This window comes from Ictalurus punctatus, chromosome 18 (genome assembly GCF_001660625.3).
Source record: "Ictalurus punctatus breed USDA103 chromosome 18, Coco_2.0, whole genome shotgun sequence".
NCBI classification, from domain to species: Eukaryota; Metazoa; Chordata; class Actinopteri; order Siluriformes; family Ictaluridae; genus Ictalurus; species Ictalurus punctatus.
Window position 1 is genome coordinate 23,612,500 of NC_030433.2, and position 23,899 is coordinate 23,636,398.

The 23,899-nt window shown below is 40.5% G+C and overlaps 2 protein-coding genes across 2 annotated transcripts; both read right to left on the reverse strand.

Moving 5' to 3' along the window:
• Nucleotides 1–5,141, reverse strand: serpinf1 (serpin peptidase inhibitor, clade F (alpha-2 antiplasmin, pigment epithelium derived factor), member 1). The gene is made up of 8 exons (XM_017492559.3): nucleotides 4,882–5,141; nucleotides 3,352–3,435; nucleotides 3,084–3,273; nucleotides 2,178–2,333; nucleotides 1,851–2,054; nucleotides 1,498–1,637; nucleotides 710–920; nucleotides 1–461 (listed from the first exon to the last, which is right to left on the reverse strand). The coding sequence occupies exons 2-8, from the start codon at nucleotides 3,412–3,414 to the stop codon at nucleotides 196–198; spliced, it is 1,230 nt and encodes a 409-aa protein (XP_017348048.1). The 5' UTR covers nucleotides 3,415–3,435; nucleotides 4,882–5,141; the 3' UTR covers nucleotides 1–195.
• Nucleotides 5,142–8,470: 3,329 nt separating this feature from the next.
• Nucleotides 8,471–15,411, reverse strand: serpinf2a (serpin peptidase inhibitor, clade F (alpha-2 antiplasmin, pigment epithelium derived factor), member 2a). The gene is made up of 8 exons (XM_017492561.3): nucleotides 15,179–15,411; nucleotides 11,810–11,881; nucleotides 11,389–11,632; nucleotides 11,135–11,278; nucleotides 10,843–11,031; nucleotides 10,513–10,655; nucleotides 9,588–9,789; nucleotides 8,471–9,224 (listed from the first exon to the last, which is right to left on the reverse strand). The coding sequence occupies exons 2-8, from the start codon at nucleotides 11,864–11,866 to the stop codon at nucleotides 8,851–8,853; spliced, it is 1,353 nt and encodes a 450-aa protein (XP_017348050.1). The 5' UTR covers nucleotides 11,867–11,881; nucleotides 15,179–15,411; the 3' UTR covers nucleotides 8,471–8,850.
• Nucleotides 15,412–23,899: the final 8,488 nt, after the last annotated feature.

Below are 23,899 nucleotides of genomic sequence, written 5' to 3' on the forward strand. Positions count from 1 at the left end.
TATGTATTTTTTATTTATTTTTTTTAAACTTATGGCAATTAATGCACTGTGAATGTGTTAAAACATGGAAGTGCATTGTACTATTCATCTTGGCAGCTTTGAAAAAGTTCAATCGTAAGCCTAATGTTAGCGTAGAAGCCTGTGGTATATTCACATATTTCATGATATATATGTGCGCATGCGTGTACGCTGCTTTCATACACTCGCCAGGTCACGTGGGTTGAGTACCTTTCCGATGAACAGAAGTGCCCCTGATGGCTCGTCACGAATCAAGAAGATGAAGGGACGGTTCACGTGGTAGGAAAGGGCCAGCGATTGGCCAGTGCGATGCGGGGTGGTGCTGGGATACTGGCTACCCTCTGGTGCTGTCTCAAAGACAACCTTGTGACGGACCGTGGCCAGCTTCACTGGCTGAGATGTGATTTTGATAAGCTCTGGGTCATTCAGCCAATCGGATAACCCTTTAAGTAAGAAGGCAAGAGGGGCCAAAAAAACAAAACAAAACAGGGACATTACATTAAAAAAAATATTAGAGAGAGTGGAAGGAAAAAGAGAGAGAGTTGATGGTGCACAATACCATAGTAACATTGTTGTGTACAATGTGTACACAGTTGGTACTTAGTTTGCGAACAAACCGGCTAACAAATACATCATAGTTAACAAACTATGAAAATTGAAAGTAAGTCATTCCAAACCACACTTGACTTACCCACGTCAGAAAGAGGACCCAAGAGCTCCGTGCTGTATCCCAGTTTGAATACAGGGAGTGTGAGTTGAACCTGTACTGCGTGGAGAGTGTTGGCCAGGTCCTGCACAAACTCGGCTGTCAGCGCTTCCTCGATCAGAGTCAAGTTCTTAGTCACATCATCTGGCAGGAAAAAGTACACGCTTACTCCATCCTCCATAGGAACTTGTGCTATCTGTGGTGGAAAACAGGACAGACAAAGCCAGTTTATCAAAAAGCCTTGGTATTTTACGTACATTGCAACAGTGACGGCCCGCTCACTGCTCCATATAGCTCCCTAGAGCTATTATTATTTGACCTAGTGGTCAAAAATGTGAACTGCAACAAGCACTAATAGTGGTCCATTGGGGTGAGAATCCCGCTGCCCCATTCTCTCTCAGGAAAAGCAGCGAAAGCTAATTGAGTGACTGTGAGAATTTTATAATATAATTTTTGTGGCGTAGCAGGCTGGGAGTCTTGGAAAACCGGATGTCAATCAAGTGTCCTTATTAGCATATTAAGCCACGCTTGGACAGGTCTCAGATTGGTCCATTCAGCAAATTCAGTCGTTTGTTACATCATATTTTTATTCATGTATTTTTATTTATTTATTTCAACTTTGCTGGCTGTTTGACCTTGAAATCGTTCAATATTTTTAGACTATATACCCTAAAAAAGCCAGAATTATATACATTAAAAAAAAAGAAAAGAAAGAAAAATAATGGACATTTTGCCTTCATTACTGAACAATGGTGCTTTTTTTTTTTTTTTACCGTGCAGCCAAGGTCTGAGTCAATGCCCATCTTTACTGGGTAATGATTCTGCTTCATCACGGCAATGGTAGTTGGGGCCTCTCCATCCAACTGGAACTCCTCCTTCTTACCAGTCTCACTGAACCTGGTTATCCACTTTCCTACAATCAAATCACATTCGGATTTAACTAATCATATTCTGATTAACTATTGAACTACTGACTTTACTAAAATAACATTTATAGATATAGTTCCACCACTGACAGAGCGGCAGTTTTTAACGATCAGTAGATATGTCTTTATGACATTTTGAATTACTTCCATATCTTCCGTGGATAACCTATTAAATGAAAAGAAATATTAAGACCACAGACCTTTGAAATACGCTGCTCCGACAGGCACCACTGCAGGATTACGTGGGAGAGCAGCTCCAAGGACACGGTCCACTTGACCTCCAGTGTGCTGTCTGAACCAATCATTTACAGGCTTGATTTCCCGAGCCCCGCCCATGAGAGTTTGGGGTCGTTCCCCGTATTGTTTCTCTATGGTGTTGAGGTACTCCAAGTTAGGCCGTAGTCCTTAAGACAAAGATAAAGAGGAGTGAACATTTACGTGAGATTTAAAAAAAAACAAAAAAAAACCCCCAAACAAATCTCTTCTGGAATCGGACAAGTGTGAAATTCGTGCCGAAGTACACTCACTCTTTCCTATGAGGAGGCGTTCTACAGAGCTGAAGCCCTTGGCAGGGGCTTTCAGGTACGCGAGCAGGTCTCTTAGAGTGTCATGAAGCTGTGGGTCCTTAAGGGTGTGGTAGCGCAGGACACGGTTCAACTGCTTCGCTGTGCGCTCAGATGCTCCTGAAACAGCACACAAAACCATCAGGTGCTGATATACAGTAGAGTGCTTATGTGCTTATCTTCAATATGCTGTTATCTCTGAAAGAGAAGGGAAACTGAAACAGTTATACCACTTTTAGATCTTTCTACTCTTAGAATTCAGTGCTGCATTTGCTAGAGGTTGTCATAATGTTTTACTTTTCTGTCACCGAACCCATTCAGGCATTAGCAGAACGCATGGTTTAGATAATATATCACCGATAGTCCTTCAGTTTCATTAGTAAATGAAAATCCAATGCTGGACTGGGTCGTCCAATCTTATGGGCAAGGGGCCAGTATGGCTGCAGGTTTGCATTCCATCCAAACAGAAGCCAAGCATAATAATTCCCCATTGTTCCCCTCCCCAATTAAATTTTTCCCCCCTGCCAATTCATACCCTCGAGCCAACTCTCATCCATCAAACTGCTGCTCATGCTGTGTGACAGGGCAGTGAAACTCACTCCGAGGAAAGTGCTCACAGATGACGTCTATGATTGGCTAGTGTCATTGTGATTGACGGAGAGTAATGCCACATTTCCCACCTAGACAGTACGGCCAATTTTGCTTCCTTCGCTCCCGACTATGAATATCATGGCTGTGATAATATCTTCAGCCACACTGGCCCTTTAATGATAAAATTGAATTGAAGCATGAATATCACACAGGATGGTGATATTCATGCTTCAACTTTCTGCTGGAGAGACTTGCTAGAAAAGCTGCTACACCGCGTACCCATGGAGAGTTGTGTGAAGACTGCTGAGATGCTCATGGGAGACAGGAGGACACTGGCCTTGGGGTCGCGGGCAGCCAGACTACGGAACAGGTTATAGCCAAAGTCTGAGGTTGCGGCACCGAGTTTAGTGCGAGGTGTAGTGAAGAGGTCCACTACCTCCTCCTCAGCTCCACCTTCCTCCGTGTCTGACTGAAAAGCCAATAACAAGGTTATAGAATAGCATGTGTTGTAGATAATACTGAGAAACATGAGAAACATGGGACCTACCAGTTGAGCAAGCGAGAGGGAGAGAAGACCCCATAAGCACAGTAGCAAGATGGTCCTCAACATTGTGAGAGATGTGAAGAAATGCTACACATACAAACATACAAGTACATTTGTAAGATGTTCAGTGTCCATATCAAGCACTACAGTTAATCCAAAGCAAGCAGACGGCTTAAGAGTTGACATGGAGTCTGCATTTCCATTTCTTCAGACGGAGTCTGTATTTCCATTCATGCACTGCAGTCTCGCTTGCTTGTTGCTTGCTTGCTTGGGCAAAGCAAAGCAAGACCAACAGTTCATTAGAAGGTCAGTAAACGGTGTATTCTTGTGTGTGTGTGTGTGTGTGTCCATGTGCTCTACATATTCTATGTAGGAAAAAATATTTGTCAGTTGTTAAAAAAAATATTCTAAAACAAAAAACCTAAAAGAGCCAAAAAGGCTTCATTTTAATTAGTGAGAAGTGTGTGTGTGTGTGTGTGTGTGTGTGTGTGTGTGTGTGTGTGTGTGTGCCTGTGTGTATACATGGCCAAAAAAACCCCAAAGTTTGGAAACTGATGGAAAACCTCTAGTCTAGCTCTTGCATTAGCTTTGATTCTGATAATTTATTTAGGACCAAAGTCAAGGGGGTGCTTCTGCAAGAATTTCCACCACACACACACACACACACACACACACACACACACACACACACACACACACACACACACACACACTCTCTCAATCAATGCTCTTGTTTCAGCAGCACATCTGTTTGTCATTAAAGTTGGCTAAGAATTTTCTACAGGGAGAATGATGAATGTCTATCGCAGAAACAGAAGCCCCATCCCACTCTCCCCATCCTAACCTAGCCTTGCCCTTCACCACCACGTTAACTCCACTATGTGGAGCCATCACTGCATTAACTCTACCATGAGTTATTAAAGTGCCACTCAACTTTATGAAAAGTGATGGGCAGCATCCAGTACTTTTCTCTGAACTTTTTGCCAGATGTATGAAAGCAAAACCGGGCAAGGTAAAAACCTCTACAATTACCATGGAGGTGTATGATTATAGCTCAAGGACTTCAAAAAGAAAAGTAAAGAATAATAAGAAGAAAAAGCTAAATTATCGTGGCTTTACAAAAGCCATAATAAACCCATATTTAAGTCTTCTGGCACAAGTCTTCTCTCACATACTGTGTGCAGACTTGTACTTATTCTCCTTTTCTTGCATTTGTGATGCTCCATCTTATTTTTTATTAACATTATTAACCAAGCAGTCATTTCTCATTTTGAACAGCTTTATACACTGTATGCTGCAAAAATGAGCTTATTGCACCAGTTTGGAAAGTAAATAAACATGATTAATGTATTAAAAGCAAAAAGAAAAGGAAAAAAAAAAAAAGCAGCTTGCATGGATGGAAGAATAGGAGAGAGGACCATCCATAACTCTCCACGTCAGCTTAAAACCACAACGGACTACACTACAAATGTCATCAAAACAGGAAATGTACATTTTATAGAGGAAACAGTTCATGAACATTGATATACTGACCTGTTTGCCGACTGGATCGCAGTGTTTCTTACTTCTTTAGGAGTCACCACTGCCCTCCTCTGTGCACACACACACACAGTTCTGTCGCGATTCACGAATGAGTCGTTCTTTTAAATCGACTCGTTCAAAGGAATCGACTCGCAAGCGCTGACGAGTCGAAAGGTGCAGAATGTTTACTTTAGAAGACTAAAGTAAAGCCTTGAATATTCTAAAATTTGCTTGTTAGTTTAAGCTAAAATCTCTCTCTCTCTCTCTCTCTCTCTCTCTCTCTCTCTCTCTCTCTCTCTCTCTCTCTCTTTATTTTTAACACAAAAAAAGCCTCATACTGCACCTTCCTGCATTTACAGATCGCTATAAAGGTGAGTCTATCATCTATCATATATAAAGCTCCTCCCCTTTTTCAGTTGACCCCTCCTTTCAAGGTTCTACTGACCCAGACCCAGCACACAGGGAATCACTGTATAATGAAATCCGACACCTCTACACCTCTATCGCTCCATCCAACAACCATAGGGTTGTGTACTATATTATAACTATAGTCTAGGGTAGCAAGGTCCTTAACCCTATCTGCTCCAGAGGTGCTGTATCATGGATGACCCTGCGCTCTGACCCCAACCTCCCCAAAGCTGGGATATGCGAATAAAATCATTTCATTGTCCTGAAATATATCTGTGACAAGTAAAGGCCTCTTCTTCAACTATCACGTCTTGGTCTGTTTCTTGTCATTGCTGCTCTTATCTCAAATTGTGCTCTTGTTTCTGGCCAGGCTCCGTCTTATCCCAAGAGCATCGCTGACCTCCTACATCCTGGTTGTTTCCACTTTCAACCTCTTCCGTGCTTCAGAAGATTTAGAGCGAGAGACCACAGATTCATGACCGTAGATTTTATTGTGGCAGGACAACATTTATAATAATGACATAGCCTCAAACAAATTGAACTCCAGAGCTTATCCCACTTGACTTATGCCCTAAGCTACTATCTGGTGAATTTTTAGAGTAATGGACATTTGAGAGGTTGAAAGCATAACAGTAATCCAGTATACAGTCTAGCATCACGCTTTGAACAGTTTTAGACGTATCTTTGAACACCACAACTTAAAAACAACGCGAAAGATCTGAACTAGCCCCCCAAATATTGCCATTTTTCTTCTTTTCCTCAGCCTTTGTGTGAGAAACAAGGACACCGTGGTGCACACACATTATCCACTCCATACCACTCCATAATCCCTGTTTCCCTCTCCCTATCTATTTTACAATTGAAATGGTACATCATAGACACACTGGCTGGACTTACACATTGCCTTTGTTTTGAGACATTTCTTAGAACTAATTCTTTGCTATACAGCAAGATTTGGGTGGCTCCACCACCACTGAAATATAGCATGCATGGGGCAGCGTGAATCCCGCCCCGGTGGGCCTTCATTAGCCCTTGTTGCAGTTCCCATTTTTGACCACTAGGTGCACTAATAACTCAATATAGCTGAATGGGGCAGTGAGCACGCTGCCCTACAATTGTGCAGCATTTAGAAAGGAAAGAAAATCAGCTGAACATCGGTTTACATCTGTCAAATAGCTAACATCAGAGACTCAAAAGTTTTTATTTCCAAATTCTGAGTCACAAAAAAAGAAATGTGCAACATCTTGACTACTCAATATTCAAGACGTTGGACAATTTCCAGGTCACTATTTAAATTGAAGCAAATTTATGATATGGACCATGTTGAATCTTTTCTTTTTTTCTTTTTTTCTTTTTTACAACAGATCAGATTTCGCACGAGTTTTATCCCTTATGTTGAAGCACGTGTCCAGACGACACACGGATGGATCTGATTTAACATGGGTCGTCAGGTTTTCCGCAAACTTGTGGAGTCTGTTTCAGCTTGAGTGCACTCTTTCATTAAAGCAAAAAGTGGACATATCAAGTACTACGAAATTCTGAAATTCATGTAAATATTTCTAAGATTCTACTTTTCACTCGAGTTATTGCTGATAATATAATTTGTCATTTAAATCTAAATTGTTTTAAAGTGTTAAACTGAAAAAGAATGCCAGACAGAAGCATGTTCGCTAATGCTCGCAGACTTTTGGACGCCACTGTGAATACAAACATATTCAATATTCCTTTCTGCTACTATTCCATTATACCTACACTTCATCATATCCATGTATTATATACCATGTATTATATATATTTTATCCCAACGGTTTATAAGCAGGTCAGTGAATATTGTATGTTTCTGAGGGCAGAGCAAGACATGAGGAGATAAATCATTTAAAATGCATAGTATTTATATCGATGTCTGACACTCTTACCCATATACTTAACAACCCACTATGCAGGCTACTGACTGTGGTAATTATCCGTCCCTCGCCAACCTTCAATTTTTCTCTCTAGGCTGAATGAAAGGGTAGTGAAGTGACCACCCAACTGCAAACACACATTTGAACCGACAACCTGTGTGTGCTGTTAGGGTTTCACTTATACCAGAGTACAGAAAATGACCCTTCACGAGTAGTCAAAAACATACCGTGTTTGGCAGATTCTGGCCTCATAAACACTACTCCTTCTAGACGTCAGGGCTGCATTTCATGCTGTTATTCATAACAGTCTGCACTAGGCATCTGTGGAACAGCCGTGTTTCTGTCAGGGAGAACTTTACACCGGTTTCTTGTGTCCGTCAAGGTTTTTTAGTTCACTTCTGTTTACCATCGACATGCTCCCCCCTCAGGTCTATTATCGGAAATGTTCAAAGACTCTACGCTAAATTTTTAATCACACAAATTCTCGAACCGAATTAGACTTCCATTTTGGTAATATTGCCTACTCTGGCAGATTTGGCTTAGTGGTTAAAGGCTTGGGGTTACTGATCAGAAGGTCAGAGGTCCAAGCCCCAGCCACTGCTCCCAAGCTGCCGCTGTCGGGATATTGAGCAAGGCCCTTAACCCTCTCCGCTCCAGCGGTGCTGTATCATAGCTGACCCTATGCTCTGACCACAACTTCCTAGCAAGCTGGGATATGGGAAGAAAAGTATTTTGTTGCAGCTTTTTTTTTTTTTTGTAAATTGCGATGTTTTTTGTGCCGAAAACTACTCGAATTGGAAAAATTTGCAATAGCACGAAATTGTTCTGCGCGCTCTTTCACAGTGATGCTTGTCGGTAAACAAGACCTTTTAGCTGCACTCGTGTTTGACGCACGTGAATCGAAGAGGGCTTCGGTTGAACACACGTTGCGATGACGTCACATGACACGTCTCGGCCCGAATCTGCGGAAAACCTGCGGTCATTTTGAAAAACTGGAAGCTCCTCCGAATATTGCAGAGCTTGCAAAATAGCAAAAGAGCAAAATCCTGGAAGGACTGAAGAGACTGAATTAGTCTAAAAGAAATCCAGACTCAAAAAATTATTATTATTATTATTATTATTATTATTATTATTATTATTTTAACATTTTTACCTTGTTTCTTACTTCCAGCAATGTTGTAATTTACAGAGATAATGTCAGAACACGTTTTTTTTTTTTAAAGTGACATTTTAATCGCTACAGTTTAGTGTTTCACTTTCTGACCAGAGAAGGAGAAAAAGCTACATCACCTCAACCTCCTGACAACATGCAGTTTCTTATGACAAAAAGAAAAAGAAAGAGGAAGAAGCACAAAACAAAACAACGACAAAAAAAAAAACAAAATGAAAAAAAAAAAGAAAAGTGATTGAATATATGACTGACATTTCATTACAAATGGAATATAAAACTGTAACGTTAGTGTAAAGTCATTCGCTAGTTTTTAATCCACGTCCTGTGGCATTATGGCTGATCATATAATAAAAACGTGCATGTGTAGGTAGAGTGTGTGACTGGGAGAGGTCCATGCATTTCTGTGCTCCTCTCAGGCCAATCCCAACCCTCACCCCCCCCCCCCCTACCCCCCCCACCCAGTTCTAATGTTTGGGGAGTCACTTTTGTTTTCCTCCTTCACTGAGACTCGTCATGCAGCATGTTATCCCAGTACGGATCATCATTCTGTGGCTTATCGCTTGGCATGTTGCTGCTCAGAAGACCTAAGATTTCTGGGTCGTCGCTTAATTCGGCTGTTGCGCCAGGATTTGGATTGGTGACCGTGCCAAGGAAGAGAGGTGTGTGTGAGACATCATCCACTATAGCAAAGATGAACGGCATGTTGACTGCAAAAATGGGGATGGTGCGCACCAGAGTGACCGAGGTAGCAGCTGAGGCCTCAGCTCCCTCCTCATTTAGCTCTATGCTGGAGGCATGCTGCACACCAGACACTACAAGTGGGCCCACTGCAATACCAGAGAGATCAGGCCCAGAGAAGAGTGTACCCAAACCTGGGCAAGAGAACCAGAAAAGTCAAATGAAGATGTAAATGCAAATACAGGGAAATATTTCATGCTTTGTTGGTTAGCTTAATTTGGACTACAGTTTATCAGCACACTCTCGTTTAGCACTTTTAAGGGCTCTTTGGCGTTGTTGCTCTGGATGAACCTGTAAAAATTCTGACAGGGGGTTTCCTTTCAACCTCTTTAGAAAGTTATAGCGCTTAACCATCCAAAGAACTCAAGAGAAGTGCAATTCTGTACAAAAGCCTGGAGCATGACATTATTATTATTATTATTATTATTATTATTATTATTATTATTATTATTAGCTATATTTTAAAAACTCTACCAAGTCGAGATGAAATTTCTCACCCATGTTTGTGAGTGCTTGTTGCAAATCCTGATTATATTCCAGTTTGAACTTGGGCAGTTTAACAAGCATTGGTTTCTCACTTGGAAGACGTCGATACAGATCAGCGATGTTTAGGTTGGCAGCTGCTCTTGACAAATTCTGTGATGACAGGGGCATGACTACCAGGAAGCTTACATTTCCCTGAAAAGGGAATCGGGCAACCTAGACAAGAAGTGAAGGGGGAAGAAAAATAGTAAGGTACAAGAATACAGTTAGGAAGGACCTTACGCCATTCCTTAGTATATGTTCTGAAATACACCGACCAGCAACACCTATAGACCTTCTCATTTATGCGAGGAATCAAACATTCAGCCATGTGGAAGCAGCGCAATACATAAAATCATTCAGATCATTCAGGAAGGGTGGGGGGTGGGAGGTTGGGGGGTTGGGATACGATCTCACTAATTGTGGCGTGTTTGCTGGCGGCAGTTTGACTATTTCAGAAACTGTTGATCTCATGGGATGTTCCTGCACAACAGCCTCTAGAATTTACACAGAATGATGGAGGGAACACTTTGTTGAGAGGGAGTGAGGATAGAAGAGAATAGCCAGACTAGATCAAGCTGACAGGAAGGCTACAGTAACTCACATAACCACGCTTTACAACCGTAGTGCTTAGAAGAGCATCTCAGAGCGCACAGAACTTTAAGGTGCAAGTGCTACAGCGGACACACTGAGTGAAACTGAACAGTTTGGAAAGACTGGAAAAAGACCAGGTGATGTCCTCCAATTTGTCCAGTTTAGATGAACCTGCTAACCCCATGATAGGCTGATTGGATAAACGCGGGAACGAGTACGGGTATAGTTGTTCCTGTTAACGTGGCTATTTTACAGAGAGGGAAAATAGTCCCAGTGCTCAGCGTTAGTTGAATAAAGCCAAACTACCTGTATGCCTTGCTCTCCATCCACAAACATGCTGAGAGGATATTTGGATCCCATCATCATGTCCACCTTTACAGAGGTCTGTCTGTCAATGTAAAAAAGATCCTTGGCAGTAAAGCGTGCGTCAAAGCGAGACTTCCACTCACCTAAACACCAAGCACAAGAGCTCGTTTTTGCAACTGGATAAATGCTTGCGAAGCTGTTTTTCTTCACTTTCCAGTCCATAAACATCAATAATTTAATCCATGGAATAATACAGGCTCTGCCTCTAGTAGAAGCAATCATCATTTCTCATTTACAGTATGATTTTTATGACCTCCGTTCGTGACTTGCCTTTAAAATGAACTGCGTTTATCAACATCAAGACCACACTGGGTGGAAGAATGGACAGAAAGTTCTTGATGTGATCATCGGTGGCCTCCTCGACCCACTGATTAACTTCTTCTACAGAAGTGAGTGGTGTGGGTGCGGATCTGAACAGGTGAAGGGATCTTTCCAGAAAGTCCTTTTTCAGGTCAAAGCCTATTCAAGTAGGAGAGGAAAAGTTCATAGCGAATAGAAATAGCTGCTAAGATTCATCGAGTAATGCGCGACGTACCTTATTACTAGCCACGGTCGTACTTACCTGGTTTGAGGTAGATACGAGAGGCCACTTTAATGGCCTTGACGATGAGTTGTTCTTGGAGGCAGCTTAAAGTTTTATAATAGTCAGATAACAAATCTGCATGTAAAGCTCCTAACAGCTGCTCCTCTGTCTCGTTCCTGGCACCTGATTAAAACACGGCATTAATATTAATACGCAGTAATATTAAAAAAAAAAAAAAAAAAAAAAAGGAAAAACGGTGAAAATGATGAACGATCACATGTCGACTCGCGTACCCAAAGCTAACTGTGAAAGTGCAAGAGAAATACTCAGTGGAGACAGAACGACATTTGGTTGGTCAGGTCCAGGCTGCAGATTCTCCAGTAGCTTTAGCCCCAATTGAGCTATAGCGCCACCAACTGCTTGCTGAGTCTCCAGGCTTAAGTTGCATTCCTCGGTAACCTGGAATGGAGTCCTGGTGCTGTTTTGCAAAGAGCTGACCAGAGTGGTGTTCTCAGGAGACACTGCACTGACTTCACCCTTCAATTAGTATAAAAGAGACGAAATTGTTGAAAAACCACAGAGACCATTTATTGACCCACGATCACGGGATTGTTCAATATCTCTTGCTAGAATATCGATTTCACTTATCGGAATTAATTCATCCATCTGTAATAAATCCAACATTTTCTGTCAATGTTCATAAGTTCGTCTTACCATCGGTCCATGTCTAAGTAAACAGAACAGCATCAGCAGTGAAGGAAGGAGCTTCATATTCTCCACGTTGACCTGGAACACATCAGAATGTACTGTATTTAGTTGACCACAACTTATATGTAGTTAAATTACTGTAGATTTATTTACACACTTCCACCAATCAATTTTTGGTAAGCGACCATTCATTGTTCACGCTCTGCTTCCTTTTGCCTTCGGTGTGCGTGTACCCCGATATATTCATCGTAATTTATAGAAACGTGATGAACCTTTCATCCCATCCTCTCATGTGTTACAGTCGTGGAAAATGAAGATTTGTGTGGTCCAAAAACCAGCTGATGACAAGGATTCTACTATCTAATAATAGAATCAACACTTGACTGATAGCACAAAAATCCGACTTCCTGTTTAATAAAGCTGCACCTATGACCTATCTGTTTGCTCGAGATGAATTCTTGAACGAGATTCGACTTGTTCAAAGAGTCCAAAGAGGAGGTGACCGGTGCTTGCTCGGGAGGGAGTGCAGTCCATATTGTAGAAAGCAGGTATAAACAACGAATCTGCTGTATTCAGCTGAAGTATAATTACTCTTTCATTCATTTTCAGTAACCGCTTTATTCTGGTCAGGGTCACGGTGGTTTAAACGACTAATTTGGTTATATTTTGAGAAATAGAATAAACCAAGTCGATCGGGAAATATTCCAAACAAAAAGACCTGTGGGAACGTGCGGTCAGAATTCCTTTGGGAGTGGGCGGGGGTGGGACTGGGACTGGGACTGGACACACCTCTGGTACAGCTGGAATGAGATGTTAAAACTACAGTGGTCAAAAGTAGTCTGTTTATGTTTTGGTTATTTATTCAGATGATGATTAGTTGACCAAAAAGTTCATAACAAATGGTTACAACATACCATATACCTGTAATGAACTAAAAACACAAGTAAAAAAAAACAAAACGTTTGGACACACATTAGTTTGTGTCTCATTCTGTCCTCTATTTACGTCACAATTTTGTTGCATATCCCTTATTTAAAAATGTATTGTGCAATACAATGCCATCGTTTAACGCAACCTTTTCACAACAGGTAGTAGTGTCCAAGACTGCAGAAATCAACGTAAATAACACATTCAGCGCTGAACATATTTGTTGTTCTTATTGTTGTTGTTTTTTCATTGTTGCACTGGTTTAAAAGCAGTCTTACTGCCATCTAGTGCTAAACTATGAATTCACAGTCCAACAACACGATCCAAAAAATCATGTTTTTCCTCTCAAATCGAATAGTTGACTGAGGATTACCCAAACCTTTCATAAGAAATGGAGCAAGATATTAAGACTTAAACGCTGAATTAATGTACTCATGAAGCTGTATCATTGTTCGTGTCACGGATCAGTCGGCTCACAGCAAGTCAGTGTAAAAGGTCATTGCGTGCTGCTCATAGTTTATTACCAAATATGTTCATACTGTGAATGCAATTTTCCCATTATTTCAAGCTACAGAGAAACACTGTGGTATTCCTTCTGGGTGGAAAGAAGCGTGATGTTGAGATGTAAAGCCCTGCTCTTCCATTAAAACAGGCCGTGTTTGTTCTAGAGACATCCGTGTGAGATGAAATTCACCACAATAACAAGTTCTTGGCTCAAACAACAACAGATCAAACCCAGAAAATGAGCTTGAAAGCATTGTAGTTCTTGCTCTGAGACACGGTATCTTAACCTGTTGTTTCCTCAAGTGACGTTCTTTTATGTTTAGGGGATGAATATGGGGCATCAACTATTGAGTCCTTTAAAAGTCACATGAATAAAAAGGATGCAATGCGTTGCATGTACTACACAGCAAAGTAGACCATGATAATGTAATCTGAAGGTTAAAAATCGGACCTTTTAACACACTATGGGCAAAAGTATGTGGACACCTGACAGTCATACCTAAATGGGCCCATTCCACAACCATGGGCATTAACATTGAGTTGGTCTCCCTTTGCTGTCGACAGCCTTCAGTCTTCTGGGAAGGCTTTCTGCTAGATTTTGGAGTGTAGCGAGGAGCCCTGGGCTGCAGTCAGCGTTCCAGTGGGGTTGAGGTCAGGGCTCTCAAGATCTTCCACTCCAACCTCGGCAAACCATGTCGCAACAGTTTGGGGACGTACACCACTTATGGGTGTGATGTTTAGATGTCCACAAACTTTCGGCCATATAGTGAATCAGTGAATTATTAATGCCTAAATCAAAATAACAGTGTCATTTATCGTAATTCCTCTCTCTCTCTCTCTCTCTCTCTCTCTCTCTCTCTCTCTCTCTCTCTGTCCCTGAACAGTTTGATGAACTTGTGTGTGTGGCCACAATAAGAGCAAAGCAGAAAGCGAAAGCTGCAAAACAAAGTTATTTTATGTTACTGCCTAACTAGTGTGCTTATGCCCCCCCCCTATATATATATATATATATATATATATATATATATATATATAGACAGATAGATAGATAGATAGACAGGTAGATATAAAGATTATACCTGAAATGATTTTCACTCTATTCACATTCTTAAAACATTCAGAACAATTTGTAGGACAAACATATGACAAACTATGCCCTTAATGTGTAAACTTGCCCTTGGTAGCTTATGGAATTTCATTTGCAGAAAATTAATCATAAAAGTACAGCTAATATTACAAAAATCAACAAATCTTAGATTAGGTTTTTAAATTTTTTAAAAATTTTTTTATAGGTTTTCAAAATATGGGGGGTATACTGTATATTTAGGATTTTTTTCTTTTTTTTTGCTTTGTTTTGTTAATAATGTTTATCCAAGTGTGAGAAAGGTAAATCCATGTGACCACTACCCACTCTCCTCTATACAGAAGCGTACAGATCAGTTACAGCTTTGTTTGCATTTGCATCGTGCAATTTTTCCACTCCACACTTACAGAGTTACGCGGCTTACGACGAGAGGTTCGGATTCTCCATGCAAGCTGAAACAAACCTGTATATTATCTATTCATTTAAAAAATTTTGTTTAAAAAAAAAAAAAAAAAAAAAAAAAAAGTGAAGATGATCATTCATTATTGTTCCTGGTTTTGATGGTTACAAATCAGTGGAACAATTTAAAGACATAAGAATGCGATAACGGCTGAAAATCCTTTAGCCGGTAGTGATTAAAACACCACGCATGTGAATAAAGGGTACGTCATTTTAATGCGTTGCATGCTTAGAGTCATGAAAGGGCCAGACCCATAGCCTTTGGAGATTAAACCGCAAAATGCATAATTCAGATGCATTTACGAATTATCTGTGACATCTCACATATCGATCGTTGTACTGTAAAGTTAGCCAAGTGTGAGAGGCATTTTTGAAGGACGAAATAAAGGATTTAGACTTACCAAACCCACGATTGGACTGGTGATAAATTTCAGCGATGTAGCTCCTGGACAGATCGCTGTAGCTCAATCACATCCAGGCACCCCAGTGCTGGTTAATGTTTTATTATTCATTGATTTGTGTCTCCTTACCTATACATACACAAACTACGAAATGTCGATATCAGTCATACATCAGCTTAATAGAACTACACGGCCACTTAGTTGAGTATGTGCGTACCAGACACGTAAAAACAATGAAGTAAGGATTTATTGTATCTTCATATCACACAATAGTTGTAAGGTAGTTAGAAACCTACAGTTTACTTATCTTGTGTGCTCTGGACTGTTGCCTTTTCCACCCACACAGGACCTTGAAGCCTCCAACCCCCATACTGTTGCACTTCAGGGTAGGGGTTCCACTGTTCGGAGAGTCATTTTGGGTGATCGGCACGTATAACCTGCGGGAAATGGGCGATACTAAAAAGAAATTGGGATCTTTAAAAGGTCATGAATGTTTTGGAATAATTAAATGAGTTTAACTGATTCAAAACAAATAAATAAGATAAACAAACATAAAAAGATTAGATGATTATGGAGCCAGATTGAGAATGCCGATTACAGGATCGACTAAATTATTGCTCATGTAAGAAACAGGTAGCTTAGTAGCTCGCTGTAGGTGGTTAGGGAAATCCGATCACTTTTGAAATTTCCCCTAACCACCTACAGTGGTGTCCATGAGTAGACAGTTGCTGGGCAGTGATAGCTCAGTATTTAAGACAGTGATCTACTGATCAGAAGGTCGTGACTACGACACAATTCCCTCTTAACCTGATTATATAACCAGTGAGCAAAGTCATCAGACTATCCAGAAACCATTAGCTGGTTCTCATCAAGATGCTCATGGAGTAGTGGCTTCTCGTTACCACGCTCACAGACCACAGAAACCTAAAATCAAGCTTGGTCACCGACATCTAATGGGACATTGACCAGGTAAATTGCAACTACAGCAGTTTGTCATGCTGGACCATTCGATAAGCCACCCGAGAATGTACAGTGGTGCTTGCAAGTTTGTGAATTTTCTATAGATCTGCGGAGGAGTTTTATATTTAGTATACATCTCTCGGAGGAGTTTTATCCCGTTCCTCAGTACAGAACAGCTTCAACTCTGGGATGTTGGTGATGAACTGCTCGCTTCAGGTTCTTCCACAACATCTCTACTGGATTAAGGTCAGGACTTTGACTCGGCCGTTCCAAAACATTCACTTTATTCTTCTTTAAGCGTTCTTTGGTAGACGGACTCGTGTGTTTAGGATCGTTGTCTTGCAGCATGACCCACTTTCTCTTCAGATTCAGTTCATGGACAGATGTCCTGACATTTTCCTTTAGAATTCGCTGGTATAATTCTTAATTCTTTGTTCCATGAATAATGACGAGTCGTCCTGGTCCAGATGCAGCAAAACAGTCCCAAACCATGACACTACCACCACCATGTTTCACAGATGGGATCAGGTTCTTATGCCAGAATGCAGTGTTTTCCTTTCTCCAAACACAACAGTTCTTATTTAAACCAAAATTCTATTTTGGTCTCATCTGTCCACAAAACATTTTCCCAATAGCCTTCTGGTTTGCCCATGTGATCTTTAGCGAACTGCAGACGGGCAGCAGTGTTCTTTTTGGAGAGCAGTTGCTTTCTCCTTGCAAGCCTGCCATGCACACCATTGTTGTTCAGTGTTCTCCTGATGGTGGACTCATGAACATTAACATTAGCCGATGTGAGAGAGACCTTTAGTTGCTTAGAAGTTACCCCGAGTTCAGAAATAACTGCTAATCCTAGAGGTTCACATACTTTTTCCACTGAAATATGTAATATTGGATCATTTTCCAAATAAATAAATTACAATAGATATTTATTTTGTCTCATTTGTTTCATTGGGTTCTCTTTGTCTACTTTTAGGACTTGTGTGACAATCTAATGATTGTTTAGGTCATATTTATGCAGATATTATAGAAAGTTGCCGCCCCCATCTCTGCAATAGGAACGTCTACAAAAGAGACTTCTGTGTTACAGCGATCAATGTGGACAATGTAAATGAATTAAGGCATTCTCGAAGTGCGCATTCTTAAACATACAAATTCCAAATCGATGTATAATAACGGCTTATTTTTTTCAATATTGACAAACAATCTAAAAACGACTGCATCAACCTAAAAAAGGAACCACGGTGAACCACAGACTACACAAATGTCTTTCCATGGCATAAAGTTGGGCTTTAAAATCCATTTGAATCAAGCAAGATGAGAGGAGAATGTGTGTGAAGTATGTGCGGGGAAAAAGTGTTTTAGTATGTGGGGAATGGGAGTTATCAGAAAGCAGGTGTAATACACACTCCATCATCATTAGGTCATCATCAGTACAGGTGTTAGTGTGCTTTGGCGCCATCTTGTGGCTATACGATCTTTATTACGCGTGCGCAATGTAAATTAGTAATAAAGGAGCAGTGTGATACCACACGTTAGGGAACTTTAGTACGTTTATAATATATAACTGGGGCACACGGTGGATTAGTGGTTAGCACATTTGCCTCACACCTTGTGGGTTGTGGGTTCGATTCCCGTCGCTGCCCTGTGTATGTGTGCGGAGTTTGCACGTTCTCCCCGTGCTGCGGGGGTTTCCTCCGGGTACTCCGGTTTCCTCCCCCAGTCCAAAGACATGCACGGTAGGCTTATCGGCATGTCCAAAGCGTCAGTAGTGTATGAATGAGTATGTGAATGTGAATGTGTACGTGATTGTTGCCCTGATAGATGATAGTGGATGGATAACATACGAATTCGACCTATGCAAAATGTATAAACTTTATTTTTTGCAGTAGTTCAGGCAAATTGTCCTGCATATAGAGACAACAAACACAAATGTTTCTGCATATATATCTGTATCTATATATAGATACAGTATAAAATTGGATGCACTGTTTTATTAAGATATATAAATATGTGTTTTATGGGAAACCTTTGTAAGGTAGGAAACAATGTCAGAAACACCGGCCCTGGGACTTTGACTCATCAGCTGTTTTATATACGCAAGTATGAATACAAACACATGGTGGCGGTAAAAAGACATTCGCATCTTTGTACTTTCTTACTCAGGCAAAAGTACTTTTTTTTCTTGAATTAATCCAGGAAGTGGAAGTTACACAATATTAGAATAAATGAAAGATAAACTGGACTCAAAAGACTGCAATAATAATTAAAAAAATAATAATAATGGCTGGCAAAATTGGCAAGTTTTTATTCTAAAGTGAGAATTATTCCATAATGTTATGTTATCTGGTATTAAGCAACAAAAGATGTGTGTCAGCTTATAGAAGCTGTTCAAAAGAGCTGAGGTGGTCTCAGAACATCTGGCCCGACTCCAACAGAGCAAAGGTTTGCTGCACTTTGCAGGCAGAAAACCTCTATATAAGTTCCAATGAGCCAGCTAGTCACCCCCATTGCTGTCTAATACCCACACCGCTAGACTGTAGGATGAGAGAATCATGTGTCCTCAGGCCAACTGGGAACGAATATACAGCAGCTCAGGCAGAGGATTACAGATAGCTTCATACACCTGTTATTCGTAGTAGATAATAGCAAATCTCCGGCCTCCTAAAGCAGCGCACGTGCCGATTATTGTCCTTCCTGGAATAATCTGCCTGATGATAGAATATTGTTATCTGGGACAACAAACCTTGCAGAATCAAATTGCAGCAACCAGTATGGTGGTGTTATCTTCAGAGGGATCTTCAGACTCTCTCCAACTGTCAATCTCAGTGACATTAGCAAATTGGAGGCATCTCTGAGCTCATGTATGTGGAAGAAGAGAGGTCGCACGAGCAGCAAGTGGATGGTCGAGTTGGCTGGCTTCATGTGTCTCAGAGTATAGGAGAAACTGTAGGATGGAGCTTCCAGGATGTAGCTGATAAGGTGCCTTGGCCTGGGGACAAAACGCGACAAACGTGACAAAGGTAAGTTTGATAAGGGTCATCAATTCATTATATCATTGTTTTGGGATTAAAAATCGTTGCGTCATGGCTCCCCCAGGAACAATTCCACCTTTGGCCACTAGAGGGCACCATGAATGCCTTTGCTGAAGGTCTTCCTCTGTTATCTCCTTCCATTCAGTGTCTCATCAAAGCCATGTGTATCTCATTTCCCCGGATTAATTAGTGCTCTATTTAATATATTTATTGCCAGTTTTTCCTCCTTAGTTGCTGGGGCATTAATGCTAGTCAGGTCGTGTTTGTTATTGGTTTTATGCACCGTCTTTTGATTATTTTGGTTCCTAGTGTGTCTTCCTCGTGGTTGTTTCCCGAGTCTGTTCCCTGTGTCTGTATACAGTAATAAAGGAAGTTTGCATCCGCCTCCATGGACTCACATCATGACAGGTTAACCATTAAACAACCAGCCAGAGGTTTCTGAGTAACCGCAGTCCCAGTTCTGAAGTCTTGAATATAGTGAATATAATTGATGTGAGAGATGTTTCTCCTAAAGAAAGAAAGATTTTAAGGCAAAAACATATACTACGGGAGGTATGGTGGTGCAGTGGGTAGCGTTAGCGTTAAGCTCAGGTTCCTGCTGGGTTCCGTGCTTTCTGGGGTCTCCATTTTCATCCTTTGGTCCAATTAAACATGACGGTAGGCAGATTGGTTATGCTAAATTACCCCTAGTTGTGAATGAGTGTCTGCATGGTGCCCTACAGTGGATCGTAATCCCATCTGGGGTAAATTCGTCTACTTTTTGCCCAGTGTTGGGCGGGATTGACTCTAGATCCACCGGAACCCTGACAGAGAATTAGCAGTTACTGAAGATGAATGAATGAATGAATGAATGTGAATTATTCAGAGTTTGGCATGATGGTTAAAATCTCCAGCAATGTTACTTGCATTGGTTGTACTGTATATAATGAGAATAAAAACCATGTCTGGTAAATGAGCCTTTCAAGAGGGTCTAAAAGATGTAACCATTGGGAATCACTGAGAGCAAAATACAATCTGATGTTCACCAAACAGTTTAGATAATATATATATATGGAACCATTTTAAACATAAACACAATGCAATGAATCAACAACAACAACAACAACAACAACAACAAAGCATTCACTGTGCAAACTTAAACCTGAGACCAAACCTTGACTTATCAGAGTTGCACACGAGTATGTGATGATTAACGAAACCTCATCCTTGCTCTCTTACAGAGCCCCATTGTCAGGCTCTTGCATGCCTGCTAGCTCACACTGTGTAGGGTTTCAGCAAGACCAACAGTTGTTCCTCTATGTTTCTTACCCCTTCATCAGTCTCCACTTCACATAGACAAGACTTTCTCATACTTTGTCTTTCCATTCTCTCTCTCTCTCTCTCTCTCTCTCTCTCTCTCTCTCTCTCTCTCTCTCTCTCTCTCTCAGTTCCTTACCTCTGTGATATGTTACCTCTGTTTATCTAGCCACAGGATATTTTACTGTTCCTCGAATTCACTGTTTCTCAGGTCAGCATCTCAGACTAGCCTCTGAATCAGCTGATATCTCAGGGCTGTTTAAAACGAGCCAGTTATATACGTGCCCTAAATCCAAACTCTCCTACTACACAATTATACAGATTGACGTAATGCAAGATGAAAAAAAACTCAAAATAAATCAACCTGGTAGCGAATTCACTCGCCAGTACCACTTACCAATCAGTGAACACAAATCTATAGGTAGTGACGTGAATATATTTACTGTACGAGTTCTTTTCTTAACATTAAATTGTATTTTCGATTTAGTTTTATGAAAGTGGATTGAAAACAAAGCCCAGAAATAGGTTCAGATCATTCTTCTGAACATAAAGAAACATCAAATCAGAGCACAGGCTGAAAATCCATGCTTTCTCAGAGCCTCAGTGCACGCATTTGCACACGGTTAAGTTACATTAAATACATAAGCATGATTGGTTGAACCGACTATGGGTAAATATTGGTTCAACTCCACCTCTGTATATTTACCCAGTTCCATATCTTCACAACATCTGGAACTAATAATCCAGAGTAATAATAATAATAATAATAATAATAATCCATAATAATCCATAATAATCCATAATAATATACTGTATATTACTGAAGTGTTCAGATTTTGTAGCTTTGAACGTTTAGTTAGTTGCTCGTTTCTAGTGACCGGAAAAAAGATTAAAGAGAAGAAGAGACAGATATTTAAGGTTTTAGGAAAACAATCAACAATGTTGTGGTGTGACACACAAGCTCGATCCGATCATTTTCCGAAAACAGCACGACCCAAGGCGTTTTATTCCTCGTATACTGCAGCAGTTTGCTAACACTAGCAATCCTTTCTTCATTAAAGAATGGCACATTGTATGTTTTCTTAATTTTTAGTTACATGAACAGTCTGTCTTTGTTTCTATCTCTCTCTCGAGAAGTGCGTAATCTAATTATTAGGTTTTAATAATTACCTAAGTAAATGGAAGCACCATTTCAAGCACAAAAAATCCATCAATGCACCATTTAAGTCGCTGTGGGGTGTTTCATGCGTCTATTCATACAACCATTAGGCATGGGACTAATTTTATAAAATGTGTATATCCTCCTGAGCACCGAGGTAATGCTTTGTAATTTAGATTTGTACAAAGAATTTTTTCAAAAACTTACCATTTACACTTTTTTAAAAATGGTTTTTAGTATGTCCGACTTAACCCTCTTTCATTCTGTATGGGTTTTACTTTTGTTTTTGTAATTTTAAAAAAAATTACATTTTACTTCCAACCATTTTATCATACTACTGGTTAGAGACATTCTTTATTGTCACCTTGTATCTGTCCCTGTAAGTAAAACATGCTATATGTGGTCATTCTGTAACTAAGAACAACATGTGGTCATTAACTACGAAAATGCTAGCAAATCATTTCTGATTTGACTCAGCAGCGTGGCAAATAAAATACCCCACCAGTCAAAACTGGTTCTTTATTTTTATTTTTATTTTTCCACATTTCCACAAAACTCTGGAGTAACACAAATGGAACTATGGGAATTATGTTGTGATTCAAAAATCCAAAATAAATCAAAAATAATTGAGTATTTTCGCATCTTCAATGTAGACGCCCTTTTCTCCTAGAATTTCCAGAAATATTTTCTTGACGTTTTCTTGAGGAATTTCCCCGAGATGCTTTTTAAAGCGTATTAAAGGAGTTCCCACCGACGCCGGACTCTGATCTCCTGCTTTTCAGAATATTTCGCTCGAGTCGTCCGTTTAAAAATATATGTTTTTTGTAAATAAAATGTTAGTTTTCTAATGAAAGAAACGAACACGTCGGCACGGTTATATTTTTGTCTACGACGCCGATTTCAAACGTCTAATCGCACGCCTTCAGAGCAGAAGCGTTTTTAAAGATCACGAGAAACGTTTCAGTCGGGCGTCCACAAACTTTTGACCGACAGCGTACATTAAGATCAATTTGGTGTCCACTATAAAGGACATTTATAAATGGGTTATTATTTAAATAATAATTAAACAGCTCAAAGAACTCACTATTCAATTCCTGACATGGTAATCACAATAACTAAACCATGTTTAACTTCCTGCTTCTGAGAGAGAGAGAGAGAGAGAGAGAGAGAGAGAGAGAGAGAGAGAGAGAGAGAGAGAGAGAGAGAGAGTAAACTAATCCAGTTAGATGAATGTCTTAAGAAAAAGAAATTGAATGACAAATTCTGACTGCACAAATGTAATCACATCACGATTTAAAAATTGAAAAAAGGAAGACACTAAAACTTAAAAACCCCAAGAACAAAGCCTCTGTAAACACTGTGACCGACAGGAAGCAGAAACAGAGACGCATTTCACTCTGATCTGTCCAAACCATAACCACGTTAGACAGAAATATGACCACAAATTCACAGCCATCATCCCAAACTTCTCTCTGAGCACCGAGCACACGCTGACCTGTGGTTTATGGGAACATGAAGGAAGTGAGAACAGGGACTTCTGGGTACTCAGATAAGAAGATGTACATGATATCAGAGAGAGAGAGAGAGAGAGAGAGAGAGAGAGATTGTGTGTGTGTGTGTGTGTGTGAGAGAGAGAGAGAGAGAGAGAGAGAGAGATCAGAAATCAAATGCCTGCTCTAGGCAGATGACCTGGTCCTGCTGTCTCCCACTGAACAGGGCCTTCAGCAGACCCTGGACCTGCTGGAGCAGTCCTGCCAGACCTTGGCCCTCTTTCAGAAAAGATCCAGATCCCAGGCAACACAACACACATTCACCTTAGGAAATAACCACATAACTCACACATCGCACTATAACTTTCCAGGACTGAACATCAGTTCCACGGGCAACTTCGACGCTGCAGTGAGTGAACTGAGAGATAAAGCCCGGAGGTTGGTTCATGCCATCAAAAGACAATATCCTTTAGAGATTCCTGTTAGAATCTGGCTGAAAATATTAAAATCCGTACCTGAGCCGATTGCCCTCTATGACAGTGAGCTGTGGGCTCCACCAACAAATCAAGAATTCACCAAATGGGAAAAACATCCAGTTGAAACCCTGCATGCAGAATTCTGTACAAATACAGCGGCGCACAACAAGCAACGCATGCAGGACAGAACTCATCAAATATCCGCTCATCGTTAAAATACAGAAACGGACAATCAAATTCTGGAAACACCTAAAACTCAGTGACCCCCCCGATCGTATCCTTCCAAAGGCCTGCAATACCAAGAGCTG

Bases quoted from the DNA above. Each gene is read 5' to 3' on its own strand.
- serpinf2a (XM_017492561.3), bottom strand. From the start codon at position 11,866: ATGAAGCTCCTTCCTTCACTGCTGATGCTGTTCTGTTTACTTAGACAT. The intron at 11,633-11,809 runs GTAAGACGAACT...TACTAATTGAAG, and splicing joins TACTTAGACATGGACCGATG to GGTGAAGTCAGTGCAGTGTC. The intron at 9,790-10,512 runs GTAGTTTGGCTT...CTTCTTGTCTAG, and splicing joins ATGGAGAGCAAGGCATACAG to GTTGCCCGATTCCCTTTTCA.
- serpinf1 (XM_017492559.3), bottom strand. From the start codon at position 3,414: ATGTTGAGGACCATCTTGCTACTGTGCTTATGGGGTCTTCTCTCCCTC. The intron at 1,638-1,850 runs GTCTGTGGTCTT...ATTTGATTGTAG, and splicing joins CGGAGCAGCGTATTTCAAAG to GAAAGTGGATAACCAGGTTC. The intron at 462-709 runs GTAAGTCAAGTG...TCTTACTTAAAG, and splicing joins GGGTCCTCTTTCTGACGTGG to GGTTATCCGATTGGCTGAAT.